Raw genomic sequence first — 25,249 nt, 5'->3', positions numbered from 1 at the left:
CCTCCTCTTGTGACGCCCCCTCACAGGTGGCGGAGGCCAATGGCACATATAGCGCCGCCCCGTGCGCCGCCACAAGATCTGGCCCTAAGACTTTAGCTGAGCATTACTGATGTAAGTATGAGGGAAAAATGTATTGACATTTTATGCATAAAAATGGCCAAAATTGACAATAGTTTTCAGCTTTCATGCACCAATGATCCAGTCCGTATGATCCAGTCCTTATGATCCAGTCCTTATGTTCCAGTCCTTATGATCCAGTCCTTATGATCCAGTCCTTATGATCCAGTCCGTATGATCCAGTCCGTATGATCCAGTCCTTATGATCCAGTCCTTATGATCCAGTCTGTATGATCCAGTCCGTATGATCCAGTCCTTATGAACCAGTCCATATGATCCAGTCCGTATGATCCAGTCCGTATGATGTCACTTTGAAGAGGTCATGAATGTGTAGAACCTGCTGGACTCTCGCTGACACACACTGCCCAGCTTGTCCGCTCTCTCACTTCAGAGGAAAGCATGACAAAAATTTGGTGACAATTTCCTAAACCATTTGGGAGCGGGGTCGGCCTGAAGAATGCCGCTTCTGTCCCGCCGCTCCACTCGACTGAAGACACAAAGCGTTCTGTTGTCCCGCCGGGCTCCGCCGCAGTGTCACTTGACCGGCATCCTCACCCCGGCGTGATAATCCAGATGTAACACACTGCGGCGGCGGAGATGACCTCTTTGTGGAGTGCATGAGGAGCCGGATTGTTTTTTTCTTTGTCCCGCGGGCTTCGGACGGCCTCATGTGATCAGGCCGGGCTGCGCCGCACAGGCCTGGAGAGAATCTAAACTGTAAGCAGTGTAGTCAAGGCCGTGGGAAGCCAGGGTGCTGAGGGCGCTGGTGGATAGTTTGTGAACTGCAGGCAATATTAACCCCCTTAACTCCCACCTGAACCGAGCACATTTTCTCCAGCTTTACCCCAATCCAAAAGCTTCTGGAAAAAAGGTGTGAAAATAGCGACAAAACTGAGACGAAAACAAGGATGAAAATGTGACAAAAGTGAGAAAACATTGACAAAAAAGTGACAAAAAATGGACAAAAAATGGACAGAAATTGACCAAAATTTGACGAAAAAGTGATAAGCATTTGACCAAAAAATGTGAATAATTTGACGAAAAAGTGACAAAAAATTTACAAAAAATGACAAAAATGGACAGAAATTTGACAAAAAAATGGACGAAAAAGTGAGAAGAAATTGACAAAAAAAATTCGAATAATTTGATGAAAAAGTGACAAAAAAGTCACGAATATTTGACAAAAAAGTGAGAAAAATTTGACAAAAAAGTGAGAGAAAAAAATGGACAAAAAAGTGAGAACAATTTGACAAAAAAATGTGAATAATTTGACGAAAAAGTGACAAAAAATGGACGAAAAAGTGACAAAATGTTTTAAAAAAATGACAAAAATGGACAGAAATTTGACAAAAAAATGGACGAAAAAGTGAAGAAATTGACAAAAAAATCGAATAATTTGATGAAAAAGTGACAAAAAAGTCACAAAAATTTGACAAAAAAGTCACGAAAATTTGACAAAAAAGTGAGAAAAAATGGACGAAAAAGTGACAAAAAATTTACAAAAAATGACAAAAAGGGACAGAAATTTGACAAAAAAATGGACGAAAAAGTGAGAAGAAATTGACAAAAAAAATTCGAATAATTTGATGAAAAAGTGAGAAAAAAGTCACGAAAATTTGACAAAAAAGTGAGAAAAATTTGACAAAAAAGAGAGAAAAAAAAATGGACAAAAAAGTGAGAACAATTTGACAAAAAAATGTGAATAATTTGACGAAAAAGTGACAAAAATGAGTCGACTGCCCAACAAAAAAAGTAATGAAAAAAAATCTGACGTGAGGAAAAAGATCCATTTAGTTTTGTAGGTCTTTCAAATGAGGCGTTACACTGGCCTACAGGATTTGGGTAAAGCTGAACTGGAGAAAATGCTCTCAGTTCAGGCGGGAGTTAAGAGGTTAATCAATAGGATTTATGCTCAGAAAAAGTATTTTGGGGTAAATTTTGTCCCAAAACTGACACGAAAACAATGATGGAAATGTGACAAAAAAGCGAGAAAACATTGACAAAAAAGTGATGAAAAATTTATGAAAAAGTGGCAAAAATGTCACAAAAAACGTACAAAATGTGATAAAAAATCAAAAAAAAAATGACAAAAATGTGACAAAAAAATGATAAAAATTTGACAAAAAAATGACAAAAAAATGACAAAAATCTGTCAAAAAAAGACAAAAAATTGATAAAAAATTGACGAAAAAATTACAAAAATGTGACAAAAAAATGACAAAAAATACAAAAATTTGATAAAGATTTGACCAAAAAAACAAAATTTGATTAAAAAAAATTGACGAAAAAATGAAAAAAATTTGACAAAAAAATGGACGAAAAAGTGAGAAAAATTTGACAAAAAATATTTGAATAATTTGACGAAAAAGTGACAAAAATGAGTCGACTGCCCAACAAAAAAAGTGCTGAAAAAAAATGTGACGTGAGGAAAAAGATCCATTTAGTTTTGTAGGTCTTTCAAATGAGGCGTTACACTGGCCCACAGGATTTGGGTAAAGCTGAACTGCAGAAAACGCTCTCGGTTCAGGCGGGAGTTAAGAGGTTAATAAACAGGATTTATCCACAGAAAAAGTATTTTGGGGGTAAATTTTGTCACTCAGCGCCCCCTCACTAAAACATCTCCCCACGGCTCTGAGTGCAGTTCCACGTGAACGTCCTGAGCTTTAATGTTGCGCAGTACAGAATGTTTACGCTTGGAATCCGTCCATCTGTTTGGAAAGACTCCATCTGTGCGAGATTCTGTGAGGCGTAAGAGTCGTGCGAGCTCCGTCTGCCTGTCCGGGGGTTTAGTGTGAGGTTTGGGTCGGTTGTGACGGAGGGAAAACTCCAGTGAAAACAGAAAACATGATTTATGGAGCTCATGTTAAAGGGCTTTTCACACGTGCAACACTTTTGTCTTTCCAGTTTGATCCAGACCACAAAACGTATCTCGGTTTTTCTTTTTCTTTCTGCGGACCAAGCCTTTAGGTGGAGGGACGGTTTTCTTTATCGTTAAAAGACAAAGGGGCGGACCCTCCAGTGTTTGGGATATAGTATAGATCCAGACGGCATCGTGTCATAGAATGAGGGGGGAAATTAAATATTTAGGGAAACACAATTTTCCACTTTTTTTTAGCCATTTTCTGGTGGAATATCAACTCATTTCCATCCATTCATCCATCCATTTTCTTCCGCTTTATCCGGGGCTGGGTCGCGGGGGCAGCGTCTCAGCAGAGATGCCCAAACTTCCCGATCCATGTGAACACCACACTCACACTCACTATTTACAACAAATATAAAGTACAGTAAGTCTTGTGTAAATTGGGCCCATATGGATATTTTCTCTCACAACATGCTTCAACACCTGCAAATTCCCATGCTCCTTTCACACAGTGTTAGTTTTGTCGACTAAAATATTAAGTCTTAATTTTAGTCAAAGTGATATTTTTGTGACTAAAATTGGACTAAAACTAAATTAAAAGTTTCTCATGAGACTAAAACTGTGACTAAAATGTCCAGATATTTTATTCGACTAAAATCATCCAAACTTGTATTGAGCGTCTGAAAGAGCCTCAGATCATGTTTAAAGGATCAGCTCTGAGCTTTGTTCATGTGGAGCAGAAACATGAAGCAGAGGAACAACATTAAACATGATTAGAATCAATATTATCAATGCAAAGTCCACTCAATTAACATGCATTTTTAGTCGACTAAAACTAGACTAAAATTGAATTATTTTTTTTGACTAAATCTCGACTAAAATTAAAATACATTTTAGTCAAAAGACTAAAACTAAAATAAAATATGTTGTCAAAATTAACACTGCTTACACAGCCAAACCTTTAAGGCCTGTTCATTCTCCACAAGACGTGCTGCTGTGGCCACGCCCCCTTTTTCAGCCAAAACAATCAAGGAATACCATACCATACCATACCAACTTTATTTATAAAGCACTTTAAAAACTGTACAGTTGGCCAAAGTGCCGCACACAGAAACAGATACAAATATTTACAGTAAAAAATAATATGAGGTAAGACGTACAACAACAGCAGCAACCTCAATTTGCGTTAAACGCCAGAGAAAAAAGGTGCGTTTTTAGGAGATTTAAAAACAGGAAGGGACTGGGCCGGTCTGATCTCTAATGGCAGCTGGTTCCACAGCCGCGGGCCGGCAACAGAGAAGGCCCGATCTCCCCGAAGTTTGCGCTTGGTTTTTGGAACAACCAGTTGCAGCTGATCCGCTGACCTGAGAGCACGAGAGGGGGCGTAAGGCTGAATCAGGTCAGACAGATAAGTGGGGGCGAGGCCATTCAGACTTTTAAAAGTAAAGAAAAGAATTTTGAAATCAACTCTAAATCTGACTGGGAGCCAATGGAGAGAAGCTAAAACCGGTGAGATCTGGTCATGTTTCCGTGTCCCTGTTCAAAGCCGAGCTGCAGCGTTCTGAACGAGAGCGCCCCCTGGCTCACACCAGCGTAAAGGCCGTTACAGTAATCCAACCTGGTCGTTACAAAGGCATGTATTACAGTCTCAAAATGCTGCCTTGCTAAAATGGACTTCAATTTCGCCAGTTTTCTCAAGTGGAAAAAACTGGACTTAACGACTGCGTTGATTTGTTTCTCAAATTTGAGTTTGAATGACAGAAATAAAACGAGCCATTTGAGCTCAAACTATTATAAAACGTATCAGTCACGGTATCGAAAACATTTTGAAGATTAGCTTCATGTTTAGCCACATCTCCCGCTGGTTTATTATGTTAGAAAAGTTTACCTCCGTGTCACTCAGTAAAACCACGTCTGTGTAGCTCTCAGTCGTTCAGGTTTTGTCCATCCAGGAAGCTTCACTGAACACAGGAGCTGCGAGAACATCATTCCCATCCTTGTTTGTATGTTTTTCACTGCTATCATGAAAATATCCAGTAGTTTCATGGTTACATATTATATACATATAAAAAAAAATAATCTAGGTCATGTTTTGCAGTTCATATTTCAGTCTCTTCTGCCTTTGTTTGAGAAGCACAATCTTCCCTCGATGTTGATTTTACTTTGACACATTCCAGCGCTCGTAACTTCACCCGAGATATTTGACATACTTTCCGTTTGCGCCGTTGGTCGAGCGCCATGAAGTACATTTAAACACATCCTGCATCTGCTTGTGAGACGCTGCCAGGTTTGGACAGATCCACCTGTGGCCGTAAAACTGTCCTGGTTTTCCCTGCGTCTGGTTGTGCTCGGGCCAGAGGGATGGACGGCAGACGTTTCCTCTCATCCTGGTCCCGGGGTCGGCCAGAGAGGCTTTTTTCAGGAACACTGACACATGATGGAAATGTCTCCTTAAAGGAACAGGCCACCGTTTTTTCCACACTGAGATATGTTCTTACCTGAGCTGTGACGAGTTCTTTAGGACCTGTCTGATCTTCAGTCACGTAAACACAGCGCAGACGGCGTTAGCATTTAGCCTCTCCCTCTCTCCTCTATAGCTCCAAAACAGGTCAAGATAGAAGCTACCGAGCTCTTCCACGTCACATTTTTGTCATTTTTTTGTCATTTTTCGTCAATTTTTTGTCAAATTTTGGGAATTTTTTTTGTCACATTTTTGTTATTTTTTGTCATTTTTTTGGTCATTTTTTTGTCATTTTTTGTCATTTTTTGTCATTTTTTGTCATTTTTTGTCACATATTTGTCATTTTTTTTTGTCATTTTTTGTCATTTTTTTGTCATTTTTCGTCATTTTTTGTCACATTTTTGTCATTTTTTTTGTCGTTTTTTTGTCATTTTTTGTCATTTTTTGTCACATTTTTGTCATTTTTTTCGTCACATTTTTGTCATTTTTTTGTCATTTTTCGTCAGTTTTTTATCAAATTTTGGGAATTTTTTTTGTCACATTTTTGTTATTTTTTGTCATTTTTTTGTCTTTTTTTTGGTAATTTTTTTGTCATTTTTTGTCATTTTTTGTCATTTTTTGTCATTTTTTTGTCATTTTTTGTCATTTTTTGTCACATTTTTGTCATTTTTTTTGTCACATTTTTTGTCATTTTTTGTCACATTTTTGTCATTTTTTTGTCATTTTTTGTCATTTTTTGTCACATTTTTGTCATTTTTTTTGTCACATTTTTGTCATTTTTTTTGTCTGGTTGTGCTCGGGCCAGAGGGATGGACGGCAGACGTTTCCTCTCATCCTGGTCCCGGGGTCGGCCAGAGAGGCTTTTTCCAGGAAGCTTTTCAGATTCGGGTGAAGTCGAACTGGAGTAAATACGCTCGGTTAAGGCGCGGATTAAGAGTTTAATGTTGTCGTCTTGATTTTCGGTGATATAGTTGCAAGAAAACTGGAGCTTATTGGAACACTAGCGCTACAGTTACAGGATTCTTGGAGCGGCTGAATTGGGGAAAAACGTCTTTCTTTTGGACTGAGCTGTGGCCAATGTGAAAGGAAACATGAGGCTTATTACAGCGACCACGGCTGATGCTCTTCATCAGGAGGTCAACACTGACACATGATGGAAATGTTAAAGGAACAGGCCACCGTTTTTCCACACTGAGATATGTTCTTACCTGAGCTGTGACGAGTTCTTTAGGACCTGTCTGATCTTCAGTCACGTAAACACAGCGCAGACGGCGTTAGCATTTAGCCTCTCCCTCTCTCCTCTATAGCTCCAAAACAGGTCAAGATAGAAGCGTCTCTTATTGGGATGTTGTTATTCCCACTCGGCGGGAGGCGTGGCCACACTGACAGGAGGCGTGGCCACACTGACAGGTTTATTGCTTATATCAGTGTGGCCACACCTGGGAATAACAACATCCCAATAAGAGACGCATCAGGCACGTCGGGAGACGCCTCTGACGAAGACGGAAGTAGTTCCTTGTCCGTCGAAACGTGTAAGGTAAATTGAACAGCTTTGTTTGTTTCAACCTAGTGTCTTTTAAAAAGAAACCAAAAAGTTTATCACTCAAGAAGACACAATGAATGTAATAAAAGAATTCTGTCAGACTCCCCCAGGGGGCGCTGAAGCTACAAACGTAGTTTCCACCACCGAGTGTGGAGTGAATGTACAATTGTCTCATGTAAAGCGCTTTGTGACCAAGTCTATGAAAGGCGCTATATAAATAAAAATCTTCTTATTCTTCTTTGTTCATGTGGAGCAGCTCCATGAAGCAGCGGAACAAGATTATGATTATAATTAATATTATAAAGGAAAAGTCGACAAAAATGTACTAAATTTACTTGCAATTTTAGTCGACTAAAACTAGACTAAAATTGAAGATATTTTTTTGACTAAATCTTGACTAAAATTGAATTACATTTTCGTCAAAAGACTAAGACTAAATTAAAATATGTTGTCAAAACACTGGGGGCGACTTTGGTCCTTCTTGTTCAGGCCGTTGGTCCAGTTTATCATTGAGGTGAACTGAACACCTAGGTACTTTTCCTCTCCTGACCGGCCCATCGATACGGCCCGTCCTCGTCTGACCCGCCTCCTCCTTGGATTTCTTGAGCAGTAAAGTGATTCCGTCTCTCCGGGAACGCGACGTGCCGCAGCCTTCACTTTCTGAAGTCTTTCTCCGTGTGATGAAATGAAAGTGTCACCGCTCCTTCCTCCGTCTGACCTCGCCCGCCCCCTCCCCGGTCCCAGCACCGCAGAGGAACATGTTCTTCCCCCTCCAAAACGCCGGGACCGCTGAGGGATTCGCTCACAGTGACTCACAACCCGAGGGCGCGTCCAGAGCCGAGGAGACTCTATTCCAGGACTCGTCTAAGTGGAGGAAACTCAGACCGGATTCCAGGGAATGTGAGGCGGGAATTTGTCAAGGCAGGAACGCGATTAAAGCTCGTGTGTAAGAACGAAGTGTATCTGTGGCCGCGCTGGAACGGGACAGTGAGGTCTGGGGTGACAGATTTAAGAAAGTAATGGCCTGTCAGATACTTAGGAGACGTTTTACTGGTTTGCAGATGACGTCAGATCGTCACAGCGGGTCCAGGATTCTGTTAAAGTCCATCAATGGGACGTTCAGATCGTCATTCTTAAAATGTCTAAAGTCAGGCTGATGCAGAGGCTGTGCCCTTGAGCAAGACACACTTTATTAAACCGCAAGCAGCTCAGTAATGTGCTACAACAGGCTTTATATGTATCGTCTAGATACAAGATAACATCAAAACTGCGGTTTGGAAGACATGCAGATTTACAGATTTATCTCCAGTGCCAGTGTGGGGAAAATGGCTGCCAAACATGTTTTTTTTTTTATCTTAGTTGTTTTCAATTGTGAAACTAGACACTCTAACACAGTGGTTCTCAGCCTTTTGGAGCCACGACCCCCATTATAACAGTTAAAGGGGTTCGTGACCCCCACCTGGGTCACAGCGTGAGAAATAGGAACATTAGTCAGCATAATTCTTCAAAAACAAAGAAAAAAAAAACCAAATGGCTGAAATAAAATTCATCAAAGTAAGAACAAATAATGGCACTATTATAGCAAGCAAATAGCAAGCACATGAAACATTCGATTATCTGCTAATGAAAATATACATATTTTATCTAATGATCTGGCGACCCCCCATATTTGTCTCCCGACCCGTTGGGGGTCCAGACCCCCAGGTTTTAGAGTTGAGAACCACTGCTCTAATACACCTGATGTGTGGTTTTGTAGCTCTGTGATGAACAGAACTGAAATAAATGACGGTCAAAAACTTGTATAAAGTCACATCTGGACATTTTATAAATATTATTGCTCTTTGTTTCTTTTTTTTAATCTGAGGGGGCTTGGTGTTGTGGAGTGCAGTGTTTTTAAACCACTGGGCCGTGGCACAATAGTGCGCCGTGAGATATTGTCTGATGTGCCTTGGGGAAATTATCCAATCTCACCTAGTTGTTTTTTTTTTTTTTTTAAACAAGTGAATTATTATCCACAAATAATGTACCGTTTTCGAGTGTCTATGCCGTCTAGTGATCGGCAGAGTAACCATATTATACTCTTTCATATCAGGGAGTTCATTTCTTTGAGACAAGAGAATTAGTGATGTGTTGAGGCTTTGTGGCGAGTGAGACTATACGGTGTTCCTCGCCAAGACACTTTGATGAGAACATTTGCTGCTGGTGCCTCGTGATTATTTCAATGAAAAAAATGTGCCTTGGCTCAACAAAGGTTGAAAAACACTGGTGTAGTGAACAGCTGTAACGCCGACACTTCTCTGGAGCTCGTTTGACAAAGCAGAGCGGCTTCACATCAGAGAACCAGGCTGTTAAAATGCAGAGATCGAGAACACGCGTGTTTGTCAGCAATGTTGTCGTTGAAAATTGACTTTAAACTGAGATATTTTGGCATTTGTCTCTTCACATAACGTTAGTGTCAGAGGAGAGAGGAGTTAATCAGAAAGGAGAGAGTTTTATAAAACACTGATTATCTCAGTTTCTAGAAAAAAACCTGTGATTTTTGCTCAAACTCGCCTCTGTTTAGCTTAGATTTCTCAGGAACCGAGACACGAAGAATTAAACTGTTTTCACCCGGCACTGTTTTGGGCGGCACGGTAGCGCAGCGGTTAGTGCTCTCGCTTCACAGCTAGAAGGTCCGGGTTGGATTCCCACCTGGACGGGGCCTTTCTGTGTGGAGTTTGCATGTTCTCCCCGTGTCTGCGTAGGTTTCCTCCGGGTACTCCGGTTTCCCCTACCACTAAAAACATGCACAATAGGGAAGGATGAATGATGTGTGTGAGTGAATGTGTGGTGGTGTCAGAGGGTCCGTTGGCGCAGACGTGTGTAGTCGCGAAAGCCTCTTCTTCTACTTCTTGTTCTTCTTCTACTTCTTCTTCTACTTCTTGTTCTTCTTCTACTTCTACTTCTACTTCTTCTTCTACTTCTTCTTCTACTTCTTGTTCTACTTCTTGTTCTACTTCTACTTCTACTTCTTGTTCTACTTCTACTTCTTCTTCTACTTCTTCTACTTCTTGTTCTACTTCTACTTCTTGTTCTACTTCTACTTCTTGTTCTACTTCTACTTCTTGTTCTACTTCTACTTCTACTTCTTGTTCTACTTCTACTTCTTGTTCTACTTCTACTTCTTGTTCTACTTCTACTTCTTCTTCTACTTCTTCTTCTTCTACTTCTTCTTCTTGCCTCTTCACATGACAATAGTGTCAGAGGAGAGAGGAGTTAATCAGAAAGGAGAGAGTTTCATAAAACACTAATTATCTCCGAATCTAGAAAAAAACCTGTGATTTTTGCTCAAACTCGCCTCTGTTTAGCTTAGATTTTGCAGGAACCGAGGAACGAAGAATTAAACTGTTTTCACCCACGGAGAGCTTAGAGTCTCGTCTTTAAAAAGAGCCACAGCCTGAGTCCACAGCTATAACATAGAATACACTGTGGTGCTACAAATATCATGAAAAACGGATTGTTGGCGCTCAGTGTGTTAAGATTGTCAGAAGGGGAGAATACATGAAAATATTGGAAGAAATTGGGGGAAAAACAAAGAAAGAAAAGTATCTCCAGATATAGTTTTTTTGAGGATGTTGTTGTGTGGGGAAAGGAAGGGCGGAAATTGGAAAAAAGAGGGGGGTTATATGGAAAAGATTGGGAGAAATTGGGTAAAACAAAAATGAAAAGAAAGAAAGAAATGATGGAACTAACGTTGTATTGTGAGACAGAGCTGACATTAAATTCCAAGCCTAAAAACATGTTCAATAGGTTAGAAAGTGAGTCCAATACATCAAACTTCCAATTGTGTTCAGGTTTTGTTTTGGCAAGTGGGCGAGCTCCCCTTTTCCCCTGAGCGTCCCTCGTCTCCGTCACACAGTGGGCAGCAGACGGGCTGTGGTCAGGCCTCAGGCTCAGGGGCTCTTTCCCAATATCAAACACTGCATTCTTCCTCCAGAGAAGCTGAAGCTGGAGCTGGAGCTGTGGAATCTTGGCCTTTTCCTTCAAACCTAATCATATTGTCATTTGGAATAGTTAGGATATATGTTTTTGGAAGCCGGAGCTGTTGCACAATCAGATAACGTTTTATTATTACTGGAAGCGGTTGTTTTTTATTGTTGTGCGTAACTGCAGCACTCGTCCAGATGTGGAACTGGCTGCGGTAATGAAGTGTCTGTTATTAGATCAGCTGGACGAGAATTTAAAACGTCAGATGGATCACAGGCAGTGAGTTTGATTGAAATGCTCATTGAGATCATGACCAAATCTCAGTCCCAGAAGAGTTTGTCGAGCGTATATACAGTGAGGGGTAAACTCCGGAGCTGGATTCAGCGTTAACCCTGGTTGTGCCGTTCTTCAAAGCTGTCAAAGATTTGATATGACACGAAAAAGGCTGGTTTCTCATCCACATATACAATAGTAAGAGTGTTGCATTAAAGCTGTAATAACGACTAACCAAAAGGTAAATAACTGGTGCCCACGAGTGCCGCATATCGGTGTTTCCTTCCAGGGAAAAGTGTTTCCGGGTTAGTCCTGTTGTGTTGTGATTCTGTGCTGATGTTGTGTCGTTGAGCCTGACTGAGATCCTCGTAATATCTGCGGAGAATGACTCGTAATGGCTGCGGAGATTACCCTTTATTTTTAGTATTTTTTTTTTGTTTTTTTTTTGTCACATTTTTTTGTCATTTTTTTTGTCATTTTTCGGTAATTTTTTTGTCTTTTTTTTGTCATTTTATTTAATTTTTTTTGTCATTTTTTTGTCATTTTTTGTCATTTTTTTGTAATTTTTTTGTAATTTTTTGTCATTTTTTGTCATTTTTCTGTCATTTTTTTGTATTTTTTGTATTTTTTTTTGTATTTTTTCGGTCCTTTTTGTCATTTTTTGTCATTTTTTTGTCATTTTTTGTCATTTTTCTGTATTTTTTTGTCATATTTTTGTATTTTTTTTGTATTTTTTTGTATTTTTTTGTCATTTTTCGTCATTTTTTGGTCATTTTTTTTGTTATTTTTTCACGGAAAAGTGTTTCCGGGTTAGTCCTGTTGTGTTGTGATTCTGTGCTGATGTTGTGTCGTTGAGCCTGACTGAGATCCTCGTAATAGCTGCGGAGAATGACTCGCTCTGAGACCAGCCTTCAGTGACCGGCTAATAACCCACACAAAATAGTCCCGTAGTCTGGCAGATTTAGTGACTTTAGTCAATGAAAAACACATTTATTATAAATGTTAGGTTTGTGGGACCCTGGTATAAGCGGATTAAACAACGAGGAGCCGCGTTAGACGTTATAATGCAGGAGGAACAACACTGTGTCGGGCGTTAGAACCGTCTAACGCAGCTCCGAGGTGTTTAATCCTTACTTATACAACCTATTTTCCTCTGCAGAATAAGTCTTGACTTCAGCCTAAACCCATTTCGCTCAGGCTTCATTTAGCGCTTAGATACTTGAAATAAACGTCTTTCTTATTGTATTATGTTTAAGATCTTTGGAAAACATGTGATCGAAATGTTTGTAGTGATGCTTGGCGCTGACTCCTCCTGTTTTACATGAACGCCTCACACATCCTGAGAGAGAAACCCAGGGTTCACTTTTCTGTATATTACCCATGATCCAGACGCTCCATTTCTGGGTTTGGATGCACCGCCTCAAATGTTTGCTTTAAAAACCCACTGAAGGACAAAACAAAGCTGCCACTTCCTGTTACACTCACTCACCTGATGATGTCACACCGTGCTCCTCCTCGTTGTTCGAACCTTTTCGACTGGGTAAACGATACCAGTCTGGAATCCAAATAAATAAAAGTTTCATTTTCAAGTTTTGATGCTGTTTGGAAAAAGTGGGAAAGAAAATGAAAAAATTGGGTAAAAATTGGGGGGAAAAAAAATTATAATTGGGGAAATTTGGGGGGAAATTTGGGAAAAAACACGTAATAAAATTGAAAAAAAAAAAGTTTAAAAATGGGGATAAAACAGGTAAAATTTGGGGGAAAATTGGGGAAAAAATATGCCCTACCTTTGCAAAAAGTAATGAACTAGATCAGTATAAACATCTCAGTTTGAGCACAATAATCCACATTTCAGCTGTTCTGACTGGTTAAGAAGTTGTTGGGCATTTGTCCCAGATTATTTCACTTGTTCTGAGATGTTTCTGACTCGTTTCGATACATTTCGTCCTTATTTCAGGTCATTTTCTTTGCCAATGGGGAAAGAAAACTGGTCTTATCTCATTGGCAGTTTCACTTTCTTATTTCAAGCGAGATTTACCCTAGAACTGGTCTGAAATGTCCTCAAACAAGCAAAGCAAACTCGGTCTAAATGAGTGAAAACCGCTCAAAACAAGAAACATTTCCTCAATTCAACTCATTTAATGCTTGATATTCACTTTTTGCAGTGTACCTTTGAGTTATAAGACATTACCTGCCCTATATCTCTTTGTTATTCCACTTTAAGAAACTTTATAACTTCTTGTATTGGCAAAAGCAGCTTCCCCTCTCGCTCAGGCAGCCGCACAACAAAACCCGAACACAAACCACTCCACACGTTTGACCCTTTCCTCATGGAGCTGATTACTTATACCTCAGGACCGCGTTAGGGATGTCCCGATGTGTGATATCAGCCTTCAACACCATTTCTGAGTCTTGTTTGTGACCGGATGTGGGAGTGGCTTATTCACCGTGCGTCTCGTCTCTGTTTCCCTCAGGCTTTTGGAAACGCCAAGACGGCCCATAACAACAACTCCAGCCGGTTCGGGAAGTTCATCCAGGTGAACTACCAGGAGAGCGGGACAGTGCGAGGGTGAGAGTTCAGCTCCAGTGTGACGTATGTAATGTATTTCTGTGTCATGTTGATGTGATGTTTGTGATGTTTGTGTTTGCAGAGCCTACGTGGAGAAGTACCTGCTGGAGAAGTCCAGGCTGGTCTATCAGGAGCACAATGAACGGTGGGTCAAAGGCCAAAGCCCCATTCGCACGGGATTAGAAATACAGAGGGAGGTGGGGAAATCTGAAATCACCCTTTAGGACATTGGATAAACTCAGATATTTGTGGGAAAAACATTGTGCATCTAATTACAAAGCATTTGCATCAGTTTCATAAACCTGCAGGTTAGTTTACCTGCAGCTCTGTGACAGTGACCATGAAATTTGATCGTGCCGATAAACTAAAGAATTGAGATTCTAGAAATATGTTATAAAAGTTAGGAATGAGTTTGGACACAACAAACATTGTAATTTAGTGGCTTCCTCTTTCATTGGTTGTAATTTAAATCAGGTCCTTTAAACCACAGTTACTCAACCAACTATTCGGGACCCCCGTCTCTAAACATTAGCATTGATAATGATTTAAGGCGCACCGGCAAAGTGGCACAGCAGTTAGAGCTTGTGCAATTCCCACCTGGACGGGGCCTTTCTGTGTGGAGTTTGCATGTTCTCCTCGTGTCTGCGTAGGTTTCGTAGGTTTTTTTTTTTTTTTTCCGTGCTTTAGCCTTAAGGCCTGTTCATCCTCCACAAGACGCGAGAACTTTGTTCTTGTTCTTGAGGCAAAAAGAACGAGAACAAAGTTGGTCTGGGCTCTGATATTTCACACTCCACAAGACGTGTTGCTGCCGAACTGCCACGCCCACTTTTTCAGCCAAAACAATCAAGGAATTATAGAAATAAGTTTCAAGTTTCAAGTTGAATGGTTTTGTATCGCTCAATATCACAACAGAAGTGGCCTCACAGCTGCACCGAACATTAAGGCAATAAAACAGAGCAATAAATATGACACTTAAAAGTTCAGGTGAATCCAGGCACATATAATGTCCAATAGGAGGCAGCGACGAGCGGCGTGGGCGTCCCCCGTCCTTAGACTCTCCAGCACGGCAAGGAAAAAGTCAAAAACCCGGCAGGAGAAAAGAGAAACCTTGGGGAGAACCACAGAAGGAGAGATCCACTCCCATGGACGGACAGGCTATAGAGACCCAGGGCCGAAGGATCCCTCAGCAGACGGGCCAAGATCACAGACCGTCCAGTCCTCAGATTCCAGAATGCAGGTTCCTCCATTCGATCTAGACAGGCACTCCCGAGGGGGGGGGGACAGGAGACTCCATGTGAATAGTGATGAACAGACTACAGATAAATTAAGTATTGTATCTTAATAAAACAAAGTCTGCAGTAAGAAGAAGAAGACCGCGCTCAGTGGACCGTACTTCCCACAGCAGTGTTCCTCCTCAGGCAGCTTTACTTCGGGCTGTGGGTCAGAGCTTTACCTAACTGACCTGATTATAAGCTAATTCGAAGAGGTACGTTTTGAGCCTAGTCTTAAATGTAGGGACTGTGTCTGCTTCTTTAATGTGAGCAGGGAGTTTAATAAAGCGATGAAATAAAACGAGCCATTTGAGCTCAAACTATTATAAAACGTATCAGTCACGGTATTGCAAACATTTTAAAGATAAACTTCATGTTTAGCCACATCTCCGCTGGTTTATTATGTTAGAAAACGTTATAGTTTACCTCCGTGTCACTCGGTAAAACCATGTTGTTTGACGTCTGTGTAGCTCTCAGTCGTCCAGGTCCATCCAAGAACCTTCACTGAACATGTTGGTGATGTTTCCCTGTGTTTGATGAAGGTCTGAGGTGTAAAACCCAGGCTCTTCTGTTTCCTCTTCGTTCTTCACCAGGACTTTGTTGTCATTCGTGTGTCCTTGTCCTTCAGTGAAGTATTTTACTGCTGTGAGCGATCCTCAGAACTATCCATGTTGTCTCCCATTTTCCACACCGGTGTTCGGACGTAAACATTGGATTCTCGCTTCCCGCTTACGCCAAAATAACCCCGCCCACTAAACATCCAGCCAATCACAGCCAGAGTTCTCGCTGCCCTGCCCAACAAAGTCCTGCTGAACAGGAGCTGCTCTGGGTCTTGTGGAGCATGAGCAGGCCTGAAGTCTTCAGTCCGGTGGTGTGTTCACTCACATGCACTGTCACATTTAGCAACAGAAACACCGTAAATTCTCTAATACTGGCCTGTATTCCATTAGAGGCCGGGGCTTTTATTAGAAACTATAGCAGTAGAAATATTCTCCATGTTAGGAGTTTGTCTCATACTGGTGTAAATGAAAACTCACGTGCAGGAAGTAACAAACTGAACCCGGGCCGAGGGCGGCGCTGCGGAGGAGCTGATCCCAGCGTAACTTTGACACAGATTTAGCCACTTTTCAAACCTCCTGTGACCATATTTGGAAACAGGGCAAATGTCGTGTGACCCTCCAGGGTTTTAATAAAGTCTCCATCGCGTCTTCAAAGCACGTCCAGCTGCTCCGTGTGCAGGTCAGTCCCACGCCTCAAAATAACTCCTCCCATCAGCGCGAGCGTCTCGTCTTCTCTCGGGTCAGTCTCATGATCGATCACAAACACAAACGCTCCGTCTAAACTCGCCTTTTACACGAGATAACAACAAATAATCCGGTCTGCGGTAAAAACGAAACAGAAACCTGCAGCGACACTGATGTCAAAGCTCCGCTAACAGCAACGAAACACTTCCTGTTGTCCCGACAAAATAAAAGGCGTCAATGTTCCAGCCGCTGGGAGAGGGTTTGAAATGTTCATTTATAAATTAACCTGATATTTTAGGTGCAAATGGACACAAATCTCCTTTTTCTTCGTTTTCCTGGTCGTCCGTTTTGCTCAAATAGAAATAAAGGCCTGTCTCTAATTGTGGCCTGGTTCCAATAAAGGCCTGGTCCTGATGCCCTTGAGTAAATAAAGGCCCCGGCCTCTATTAGAGCATTTACGGTATGCAGGTAAAAGTGTCAAAGGAGGAAGTCATATGTTATTTTTACACTGTTCTGCAAAATGGAGCTTATTATTTATGTTTGCTTGTTTTTACCTCCATGTTTTAAACTGTCCTCCCCACGTGTGCCTGTAATCTGTCTGCGGCTGCTGTAATGGTCACATATGTCCGTCTGAGCGGCCCTGACAGTGTGTGTGTGTGTGGGGGGGGGTTTAACCTCGCGGCGGGGGCTCACAGCGGGCCTCGCTCTGCCTCTTATTGAGACGGATCACTGACTGCGGAGTCGGAGAGCGCCCGCCCCTGCGTTTACTCCAGCGGGCAGCGGGACACACAGCTGCTGCTCACTGTCCACCCCCCCCCCCGGCAGCGACGCAAACACGGGACGAACACACGGAGCTCACGGAGGAGGAAACACCATCAGGAATAAACACTGAGGGCGACCAAAAAGGCACTCGTTACACGGAAGCTTTTGATGAGATTGCCTTAATGTTTTCTTGCTTGGGAAAACTGATCATGTGGCGCCTCTAGAGGAGCTTATTGGTAATGCACTTTACTCAAGGAAATGTAAATGAGTAAATTAACGAATTACTAACCAATCTGCAGTGAAAAAGTCAGTCTATGAACCGTCTATTCACTTCAAAAAGTGTGATGAAGAAAATGCCTTGTACTCGTATCGGTATCGGCAAGTACTTAACCTCTTAACTCCCGCCTGAACCGAGAGGATATTTTTCGTCACGTCATCAGATTTTTTTTTCCATTTTTGTAAGTTTTTTCTCATTTTTTTTTTTATTTGTCACATTTTTGTTATTTTTTGGTCAATTTTTTCATCACATTTTTGTCACATTTTAGTCATTTTTTCTTAAATTTTTAGTCAATTTCTTGTCACATTTGTCATTTTTTCCCCCTAATTTTTATCACATTTTTTTCATTTTTTGTCACATTTTTGTAATTTTTTCGTCAATTTTTTGTCAATTTCTTGTCACATTTCTGCCACTTTTTCATCAATTTTTCATCACTTTTTCGTCAATGTTTTCTCGCTTTTTTGTCACTTTTCCATCAATGTTTTCGTCTCAGTTTTGTTGCTATTTTCCCACCTTTTTTCCAGAAGCTTTTGGATTGGGGTAAAGCCAAACTGGAGAAACTGTGCTCGGTTCAGGCGGGAGTTAAGGGGTTAAATCAAAGTACTCGTATCGGTTTTAGAAAAAGTAGTTTCCAGCTTCAACCGGTGGGCCCTGTCACTGTGTCCTTGGGCAAGACTCCTCCCCCTCACCACCTGTGTGACTGCGGTGTGTGTGAGTGATCGGTGCAGACTTCAGTCAGTCTGCCCCAGGGCTGCCGTGGCGACACACAAACAAACCTCCCTCCCTGCTCAGTTCAGTTTTGCTTTGTCTGAAATCACATTGTTGTATTTATGTGGAAATAACCGAGACCAAAGCAGTTCCACATTTAGCTCTGGGTCCGGCCCCAGACGAATGAGTCCGGGGTAAACCGAGGCTGGACCGTAGACGGCACGATGGCGGCGGCGGCGAGGGTAAACACCGCCCTCGCCGCGTCCCAAACACGGCCTGTTTACACGTGTGGCTTCTGCACGCGGGGTGAACAGGAGGAGGCGGGACATGTGGGGGTTTTTACTAACACGCGGATTGTTCTGTCCTGCAGGAACTACCACGTGTTTTACTACCTGCTGGCAGGAGCGAGCGACGACGAGAGGACGGCCTTCCACCTGATGAAGCCGGAAGAGTATCATTACCTCAGTCAGGTACAGGCCGCCGCCGCCGCTGCTGCATGGGTGTGGGTCACGGGTTTGAGTCCCTTCACGTTTGTGTTGGCATGTGTCTGTGTGCTGCTGTGACAGGGCTGAGTCGCCGCGAGTTCCAATACGGATAAAATACTGGTTCTCATTGGGAAACGCCAGGACCCTTTAAGGCGAGACGCTGCAGGTGGATAGGGAAAAAAAATATATTCAGTGATATCAATTTGAAACTTCTGGTGTGCGTTACTGACATAAATATGAGAAAAAAATGTATTGCACGCTTTCTGTCGTTTTACATTTTCACTTAAAAATAAGACATTTTGTGTCTAAAAAGGGTCTAAAGCAGGGCAGGGCCGGTTTTCTTCGTCAAAAGACCAAGGGCCGGACCCTCCAATTGAAGCAATTGAAGTAAAGCGTCACTTTCTACATATTATGCCAGTGTTGTACAACATATACACTGGAAAATGTCCATCTTAAATTAGATGAATGACTTAAAATCGCTTGAAGAAATGTTATGTTTGAACTAATCTAAGATCACATAAAAACACTAATGTCAATGGAACAAATAGAAATCCCACTGAAATTAACTTTTACTGTAAACATTATTTATTTTTCACTTGAATTTGTACAAAATAATCTGAATTAAGAAAAAACTTGCTTGTTCCATTGGCCAGAATAGGTTTCATCTGCTTTAAGGCCAAACCAAATCCACTCAATCTTTAGATTTAATCTCTTAATTCAAGTAGATTTAAGTCATTTCTTCCTTTAGGATTATGGCCTTAAAGGCTGCTCTGCTAAGGCCTTTTAAGGAATTGACAGTATTTTCCACATTTCTAGAGCACTTTAACAGGCATTTGAGCACTGATTTGGGTCATAATATCTCTCATTTAAAAGGGGGGTTTTGGGGGTCCTCTCACAGAGTTTTATTTTAATGGCGCAATGTGGTGCATTCTCACGCATTTTAACAGACTTTGAACAGAATAGGTGCATATTATTTCCCAGTGTCAACTCAATGAAAATGGCTCAAACCTGGTTTAGACCTGGTTTAGTCTTGGTTTATTCCTGATTTAGACCTGGTTTAGACCTGGTTTAGACCTGGTTTAGTCCTGGTTTAGTCCTGGTTTAGACCTGGTTTAGTCTTGGTTTATTCCTGATTTAGACCTGGTTTAGTCTTGGTTTATTCCTGATTTAGACCTGGTTTAGACCTGGTTTAGTCCTGGTTTAGACCTGGTTTAGACCTGGTTTAGTCCTGGTTTAGACCTGGTTTAGTCTTGGTTTATTCCTGATTTAGACCTGGTTTAGTCTTGGTTTATTCCTGATTTAGACCTGGTTTAGTCTTGGTTTAGTCCTGGTTTAGACCTGGTTTAGTCTTGGTTTATTCCTGATTTAGACCTGGTTTAGTCTTGGTTTATTCCTGATTTAGACCTGGTTTAGTCTTGGTTTATTCCTGATTTAGACCTGGTTTAGTCCTGGTTTAGACCTGGTTTAGTCTTGGTTTATTCCTGATTTAGACCTGGTTTAGTCTTGGTTTATTCCTGATTTAGACCTGGTTTAGTCTTGGTTTATTCCTGATTTAGACCTGGTTTAGTCTTGGTTTAGTCCTGGTTTAGACCTGGTTTAGTCTTGGTTTATTCCTGATTTAGACCTGGTTTAGTCTTGGTTTATTCCTGATTTAGACCTGGTTTAGTCTTGGTTTATTCCTGATTTAGACCTGGTTTAGTCTTGGTTTATTCCTGATTTAGACCTGGTTTAGTCTTGGTTTAGTCCTGGTTTAGACCTGGTTTAGTCTTGGTTTATTCCTGATTTAGACCTGGTTTAGTCTTGGTTTATTCCTGATTTAGACCTGGTTTAGTCCTGGTTTAGACCTGGTTTAGTCTTGGTTTACTCCTGATTTAGACCTGGTTTAGTCTTGGTTTATTCCTGATTTAGACCTGGTTTAGTCTTGGTTTAGTCCTGGTTTAGACCTGGTTTAGTCTTGGTTTATTCCTGATTTAGACCTGGTTTAGTCTTGGTTTATTCCTGATTTAGACCTGGTTTAGTCTTGGTTTATTCCTGATTTAGACCTGGTTTAGTCTTGGTTTAGTCCTGGTTTAGACCTGGTTTAGTCTTGGTTTATTCCTGATTTAGACCTGGTTTAGTCTTGGTTTATTCCTGATTTAGACCTGGTTTAGTCCTGGTTTAGACCTGGTTTAGTCTTGGTTTATTCCTGATTTAGACCTGGTTTAGTCTTGGTTTATTCCTGATTTAGACCTGGTTTAGTCTTGGTTTAGTCCTGGTTTAGACCTGGTTTAGTCTTGGTTTATTCCTGATTTAGACCTGGTTTAGTCTTGGTTTATTCCTGATTTAGACCTGGTTTAGTCTTGGTTTATTCCTGATTTAGACCTGGTTTAGTCTTGGTTTAGTCTTGGTTTAGTCCTGGTTCAGTCCTGGTTTAGTCTCGGGTACAAAGTCTGATTAAGCCTTACATGTGGGGGAGTCTGCAAAGAGAGAGGGAACTCTCTCCTTATGCCCAGGGGCCCCTCAGCCTGCTGGGTCCCCTGGGATTGGCCCCTGCATAATCCGGCCTTGCCTCTCGGGGCCTGAGTTACTTAGTTCTGCTTTAACAAAACCTAAAAACTTCCTGAAAAAAGTGTCAATATAGTGATGAAAACAATAACGCAGCAAAATCACAATAAAAACATGATAAAAACGATGCTTGGAAACACGAGGAAAAAACTTTGCTTTGTTGTTTAGATCTTAGCTTTCAAATGAGGCGTTACACTGGCCTGTCACCCTTTTCATGTGGGGGTTAAGAGGTTAAAGGAGGAAACTGCAGCATCTCGCCTTCATGAGCCACAACCAAACAAGGACTGACTTTTTAAATATATAATGAATAATACTATATTTCCCCTTACTCCGCCCACGCCCACACTGAGCCGAGCCGAGCCGGGAATCCCACCCATTCCCCTGAAACACCAGCAGAACTGCACCCGTTTCAGGCTCTGGTTTTCAGCCGTTTCAGGCTCTGGTTTTGGCCTCCGTCCTCCCTCATTCCTCTGGCTCCTGATGAACCCGAACACCCGCCTCCTGAGGCGTCGCCGCGGCGTTTCACAGCCGCCTTATCGCGCGGGTTTGTTTACAGGCGGCAGAGCTCAGACCTGATGAGGCTTTGACTACTCGCTCACACCTTCATGCAGAGGGTAGATGTGCACGTCATGCTTTGTTTGGACACTTTTAAAGCAGATTTAACTTCCTTTACGCTCAAAGAGGCCACAGTGGATTATAAGGAAATGATGTAAAATAACTTTAATAGAACAAGGGAAAGCAATAAAGTAATAGGATACTAAATATTTTAGTTTTTAGTTTTTGTATTGATATGAGCCTTTGTGAAGGTCCATTCTGAAGGTCCAGAGCCCACTTTGATCCATAGACACCACAGCAGTAATAGTAGTAATTCACTCTTTTCAAACAAATTGAAGTTTTATTGCTTTTTTTTCAGTTCAGTTCAGTTTATTCGGTCAAAATTATGACAAAAGATTTACATTCAGTTAAGTATACTTCTTCATAACATAACATACAAAAAATGACCGAAAAGGTATAGGCTGAAGCTAATGCTTATTTTGCCTACCCTTGTCTTTTTAAACTTACAGCACGTGTTTTTGTTAACTTTCCAACATAACAGACATTCAAAAGGATTTTATTATATATATACATATATATATATATGTATATATATACACATACATACATATATACATATACACATTTTAAAGTAAGTTGACAGTCTTAAACAAACTAGTAAACAGAATTAAGGTATTTTTCAAGTATAATACTTTTATACATTCTCTTTAGGTGGAAGAGAGAGGGACATAATTTGAGATCCTCTGTACAGTTATTCCAGAGATCGACCCCTTTAATGGAAACACAAAATCTCATGGTGTTTGTTTGAAATGTTTTCTTTAAAAGACATACAGTAAGGATTTCAGTTGACTTAAACCTGATTTAAAGTCGTACATTTCAACGCCACCTGCTATGACTTTTGTTTGGGTTCCCAAAGTAGCATCCTCAATCTGCGCAATGAAATCAATTAAAAAATAAAAAAAGATCAAGAGCCGTCACCAAATATAAATACTTCAGTAAAAACTATGATTGAGGGTCTCCGGAGCAGCATTAACTCGTTAACTGCCAATGACGTCTATAAACGTCAATTATGTTTTTCAATGGGAACAGCTGCAGCAAAGCCTTGAGCATGTCTGGTGTTAAAATCTTAGTTGTGCTCCTAATGCTGCCACCTGGTGACTCAATAAAAGAACTACAAGTTCCTTTATTGAGTCACCAGGTGGCAGCATTGCTCTTTCGTTTTCTCAGCTTTTTGGGTGATTTCACCTGTTTTCTACGGACGATTACTAGAGAATGGAAAGAGGTACAAACAAACTTTTTTTTTAGATGAAAGAAGAGAGTCTAGTCTTCGCTTTGGTGGGGTTCATGTTGACATAGACCCAGACCTGAATTTTCTGTGGGTCAAAATCCTGCAAAGCCTCCGGCAGTGGAGCTCGCTGATTTGAAAATGTCTGGCAGTCAATGAGTTAAAAAGCAATATAAACCCTTGTGTCACCTTCGCGGGTCATTTTGACCCGCTGTCATGTTCCGGGCATTTGGATGCAAGGTGACACAAGGGGGCGCCCTTCCAACCTTCTCAGTGGAAATGTGAGTTGACTTTCTTCAGAGTGAGACTTTAGATCAGACACCATGAGTGACAGTAACATGAGGCTAAACACAGTGAGAGTAAATAAAACTTTTTTTGATTAGATACATGATTTTGAAATATTTTTCTTTTTGTAATTGTAATAATTATTTCCATACTATTATGTTTTTACTACAGATTTGAGTTTCAGGATATGATCAATCAATCTTTATTTATAAAACACTATTCATAAAACACACACAAAGTGCTTTACAGATTACAACATTTGATATGATGTAATATGACTCTTACATGCAGCAGAAGTCTGAAGTTCTGTCTAAAGCAGAAGCTCCATGACTTCCTTCTTCACTTCTCAGTCTGTGACTGAAGAGCAATGAGGCCTGAGCCTTTTTACTGCAAACAAAGAGCTCACTGTATTTAGCCTCATGTTTCTGTCACTCATGTCTGACCTAAAGTCTCACTCTGAAGAAAGTCAACTCACATTTCCACTGAGAAGGTTGGAAGGGCGCCCCCTTGTGTCACCTTGCATCCAAATGCCCGGAACATGACAGCGTGTCAAAAAGACCCGCGAAGGCGACACGAGAGTTAAATGAATTATGCCAAAATGAAGAACTTAAAAGTCATTAATAAGCGTTCAACTGATTCAAATTGGCGTCAAATCTAGATCTCTTTGAAAATATACTTTGTCCGTGGAGACAGTTCTCTCAGCTTTACAATTTTTTTCACTGCTTACATTTATCAAACACACAAAAAACCCTGGTCTAAAAAACAGCCGTCAGACATTTTACACAATCTTTTACTCCAAAGTTTCCTCCTGTTTGATAGAATGAGCACAGATCTTTCAAATGAAATATGACAAAGGTTTTTGCATTTGTGCCATTGAAAATATTTACCATTTAGCTTTCCATCATGTCAAGTCTCCAATGTTATTCTTTGATTGGCCAAGGCTGAAAGTCCCTTTAAGGCGAGACACTTTAGGTGAAAGTATTGATGTTTCCCGCTGTGGTGGAAGTGGAGATTTGTATCTGTTTTCCTCCCTTTACATCTTAGTTTTCATGTCAGATATAAAAATGATGATGTTTATTTTATGATGTTGTGTCTGCGCGGTGGGGGCGACCCGGAAGTAGAAAGGCCGTCTTTCCCGCGGGTTTTCATTCATAAATATTGACAGATTTGACATCCACGTGTCCTGCTAAGGGGCCCCGTGATGACGCTTTCGCCCAAATATGGTGTTTTTCCATGACAAAAAAATGACAAAATGTGACAAAAATTTGACGAAATGACGAAAAAATGACGAAAAAATGACGAAAAAATGACGAAAAAATGACCAAAAATTACAAAAAATGACGAAAAAATGACGAAAAAATGACGAAAAATGACCAAAAAATGACCAAAAAATGACCAAAAAATGACCAAAAAATGACAAAAATGACCAAAAAATGACCAAAAAATGACCAAAAATTTATTCAAAAAATGACGAAAAAATGACAAAAAATGACAAAAAATGACAAAAAACGACCAAAAAATGACGAAAAAATGACGAAAAAATGACGAAAAAAATGACGCAAAAAATTATGAGCCCTTATAGAAGCTCCCACAGACTCCACACTTTACAGGCTGAGACACAACAACATTCTGAAGGTTTTTTCAGAGGGATTTTTTAATATCGAATTCCTAGCCTGATTTATTCAGCTTTGAAACCAAAAAAAACAGGCGGGATTTGATTTTTTTTCCCCCTATTCACCTGCAGTGTCTCGCCTTAAGAACACTCTCCTCTCAGGTTGCTCTGATCCTGAGTTTGATATTGATCCAGGGAAACGATACAGAATCAACACTACTTTAGTTCTCACTTCTTTTCTGACTTTATGGACTCGCCTCAGCTCTTAACCCCTCGAATGTTTTCTAACAAAGCCAAAGCCTGATCGGTGCATCCGTGAAACCCTTGTAGTGAATGGTTCTTGTGACTGCTGTGATGTTTAACCTGTTGCATGTCCGTCGTAGACCCGTTTGTCTGACCGTCCTGTGTGAGTTTTAAGCTGCTGCTGTTCTA

At 40.9% G+C, this 25,249-nt stretch overlaps 1 protein-coding gene across 3 annotated transcripts in view; it reads left to right on the top strand.

The window, feature by feature from the left end:
• Window positions 1–25,249, top strand: part of myo9aa (myosin IXAa) — a 338,748-nt gene that overhangs the window by 175,385 nt on the left and 138,114 nt on the right. For all 3 annotated transcript variants that reach the window (XM_079554645.1, XM_079554646.1, XM_079554644.1), the window contains exons 3-5: window positions 13,695–13,789; window positions 13,872–13,934; window positions 18,422–18,521. In XM_079554645.1, coding sequence (XP_079410771.1) covers window positions 13,695–13,789; window positions 13,872–13,934; window positions 18,422–18,521 — 258 coding nt within the window. The remainder of the gene's footprint in view (window positions 1–13,694; window positions 13,790–13,871; window positions 13,935–18,421; window positions 18,522–25,249) is intronic.

The sequence above is a fragment of the Gobius niger genome (genome assembly GCF_951799975.1).
Source record: "Gobius niger genome assembly, chromosome: 4".
NCBI classification, from domain to species: domain Eukaryota; kingdom Metazoa; phylum Chordata; class Actinopteri; order Gobiiformes; family Gobiidae; genus Gobius; species Gobius niger.
This window is presented reverse-complemented; position numbering and strand designations above follow the sequence as displayed.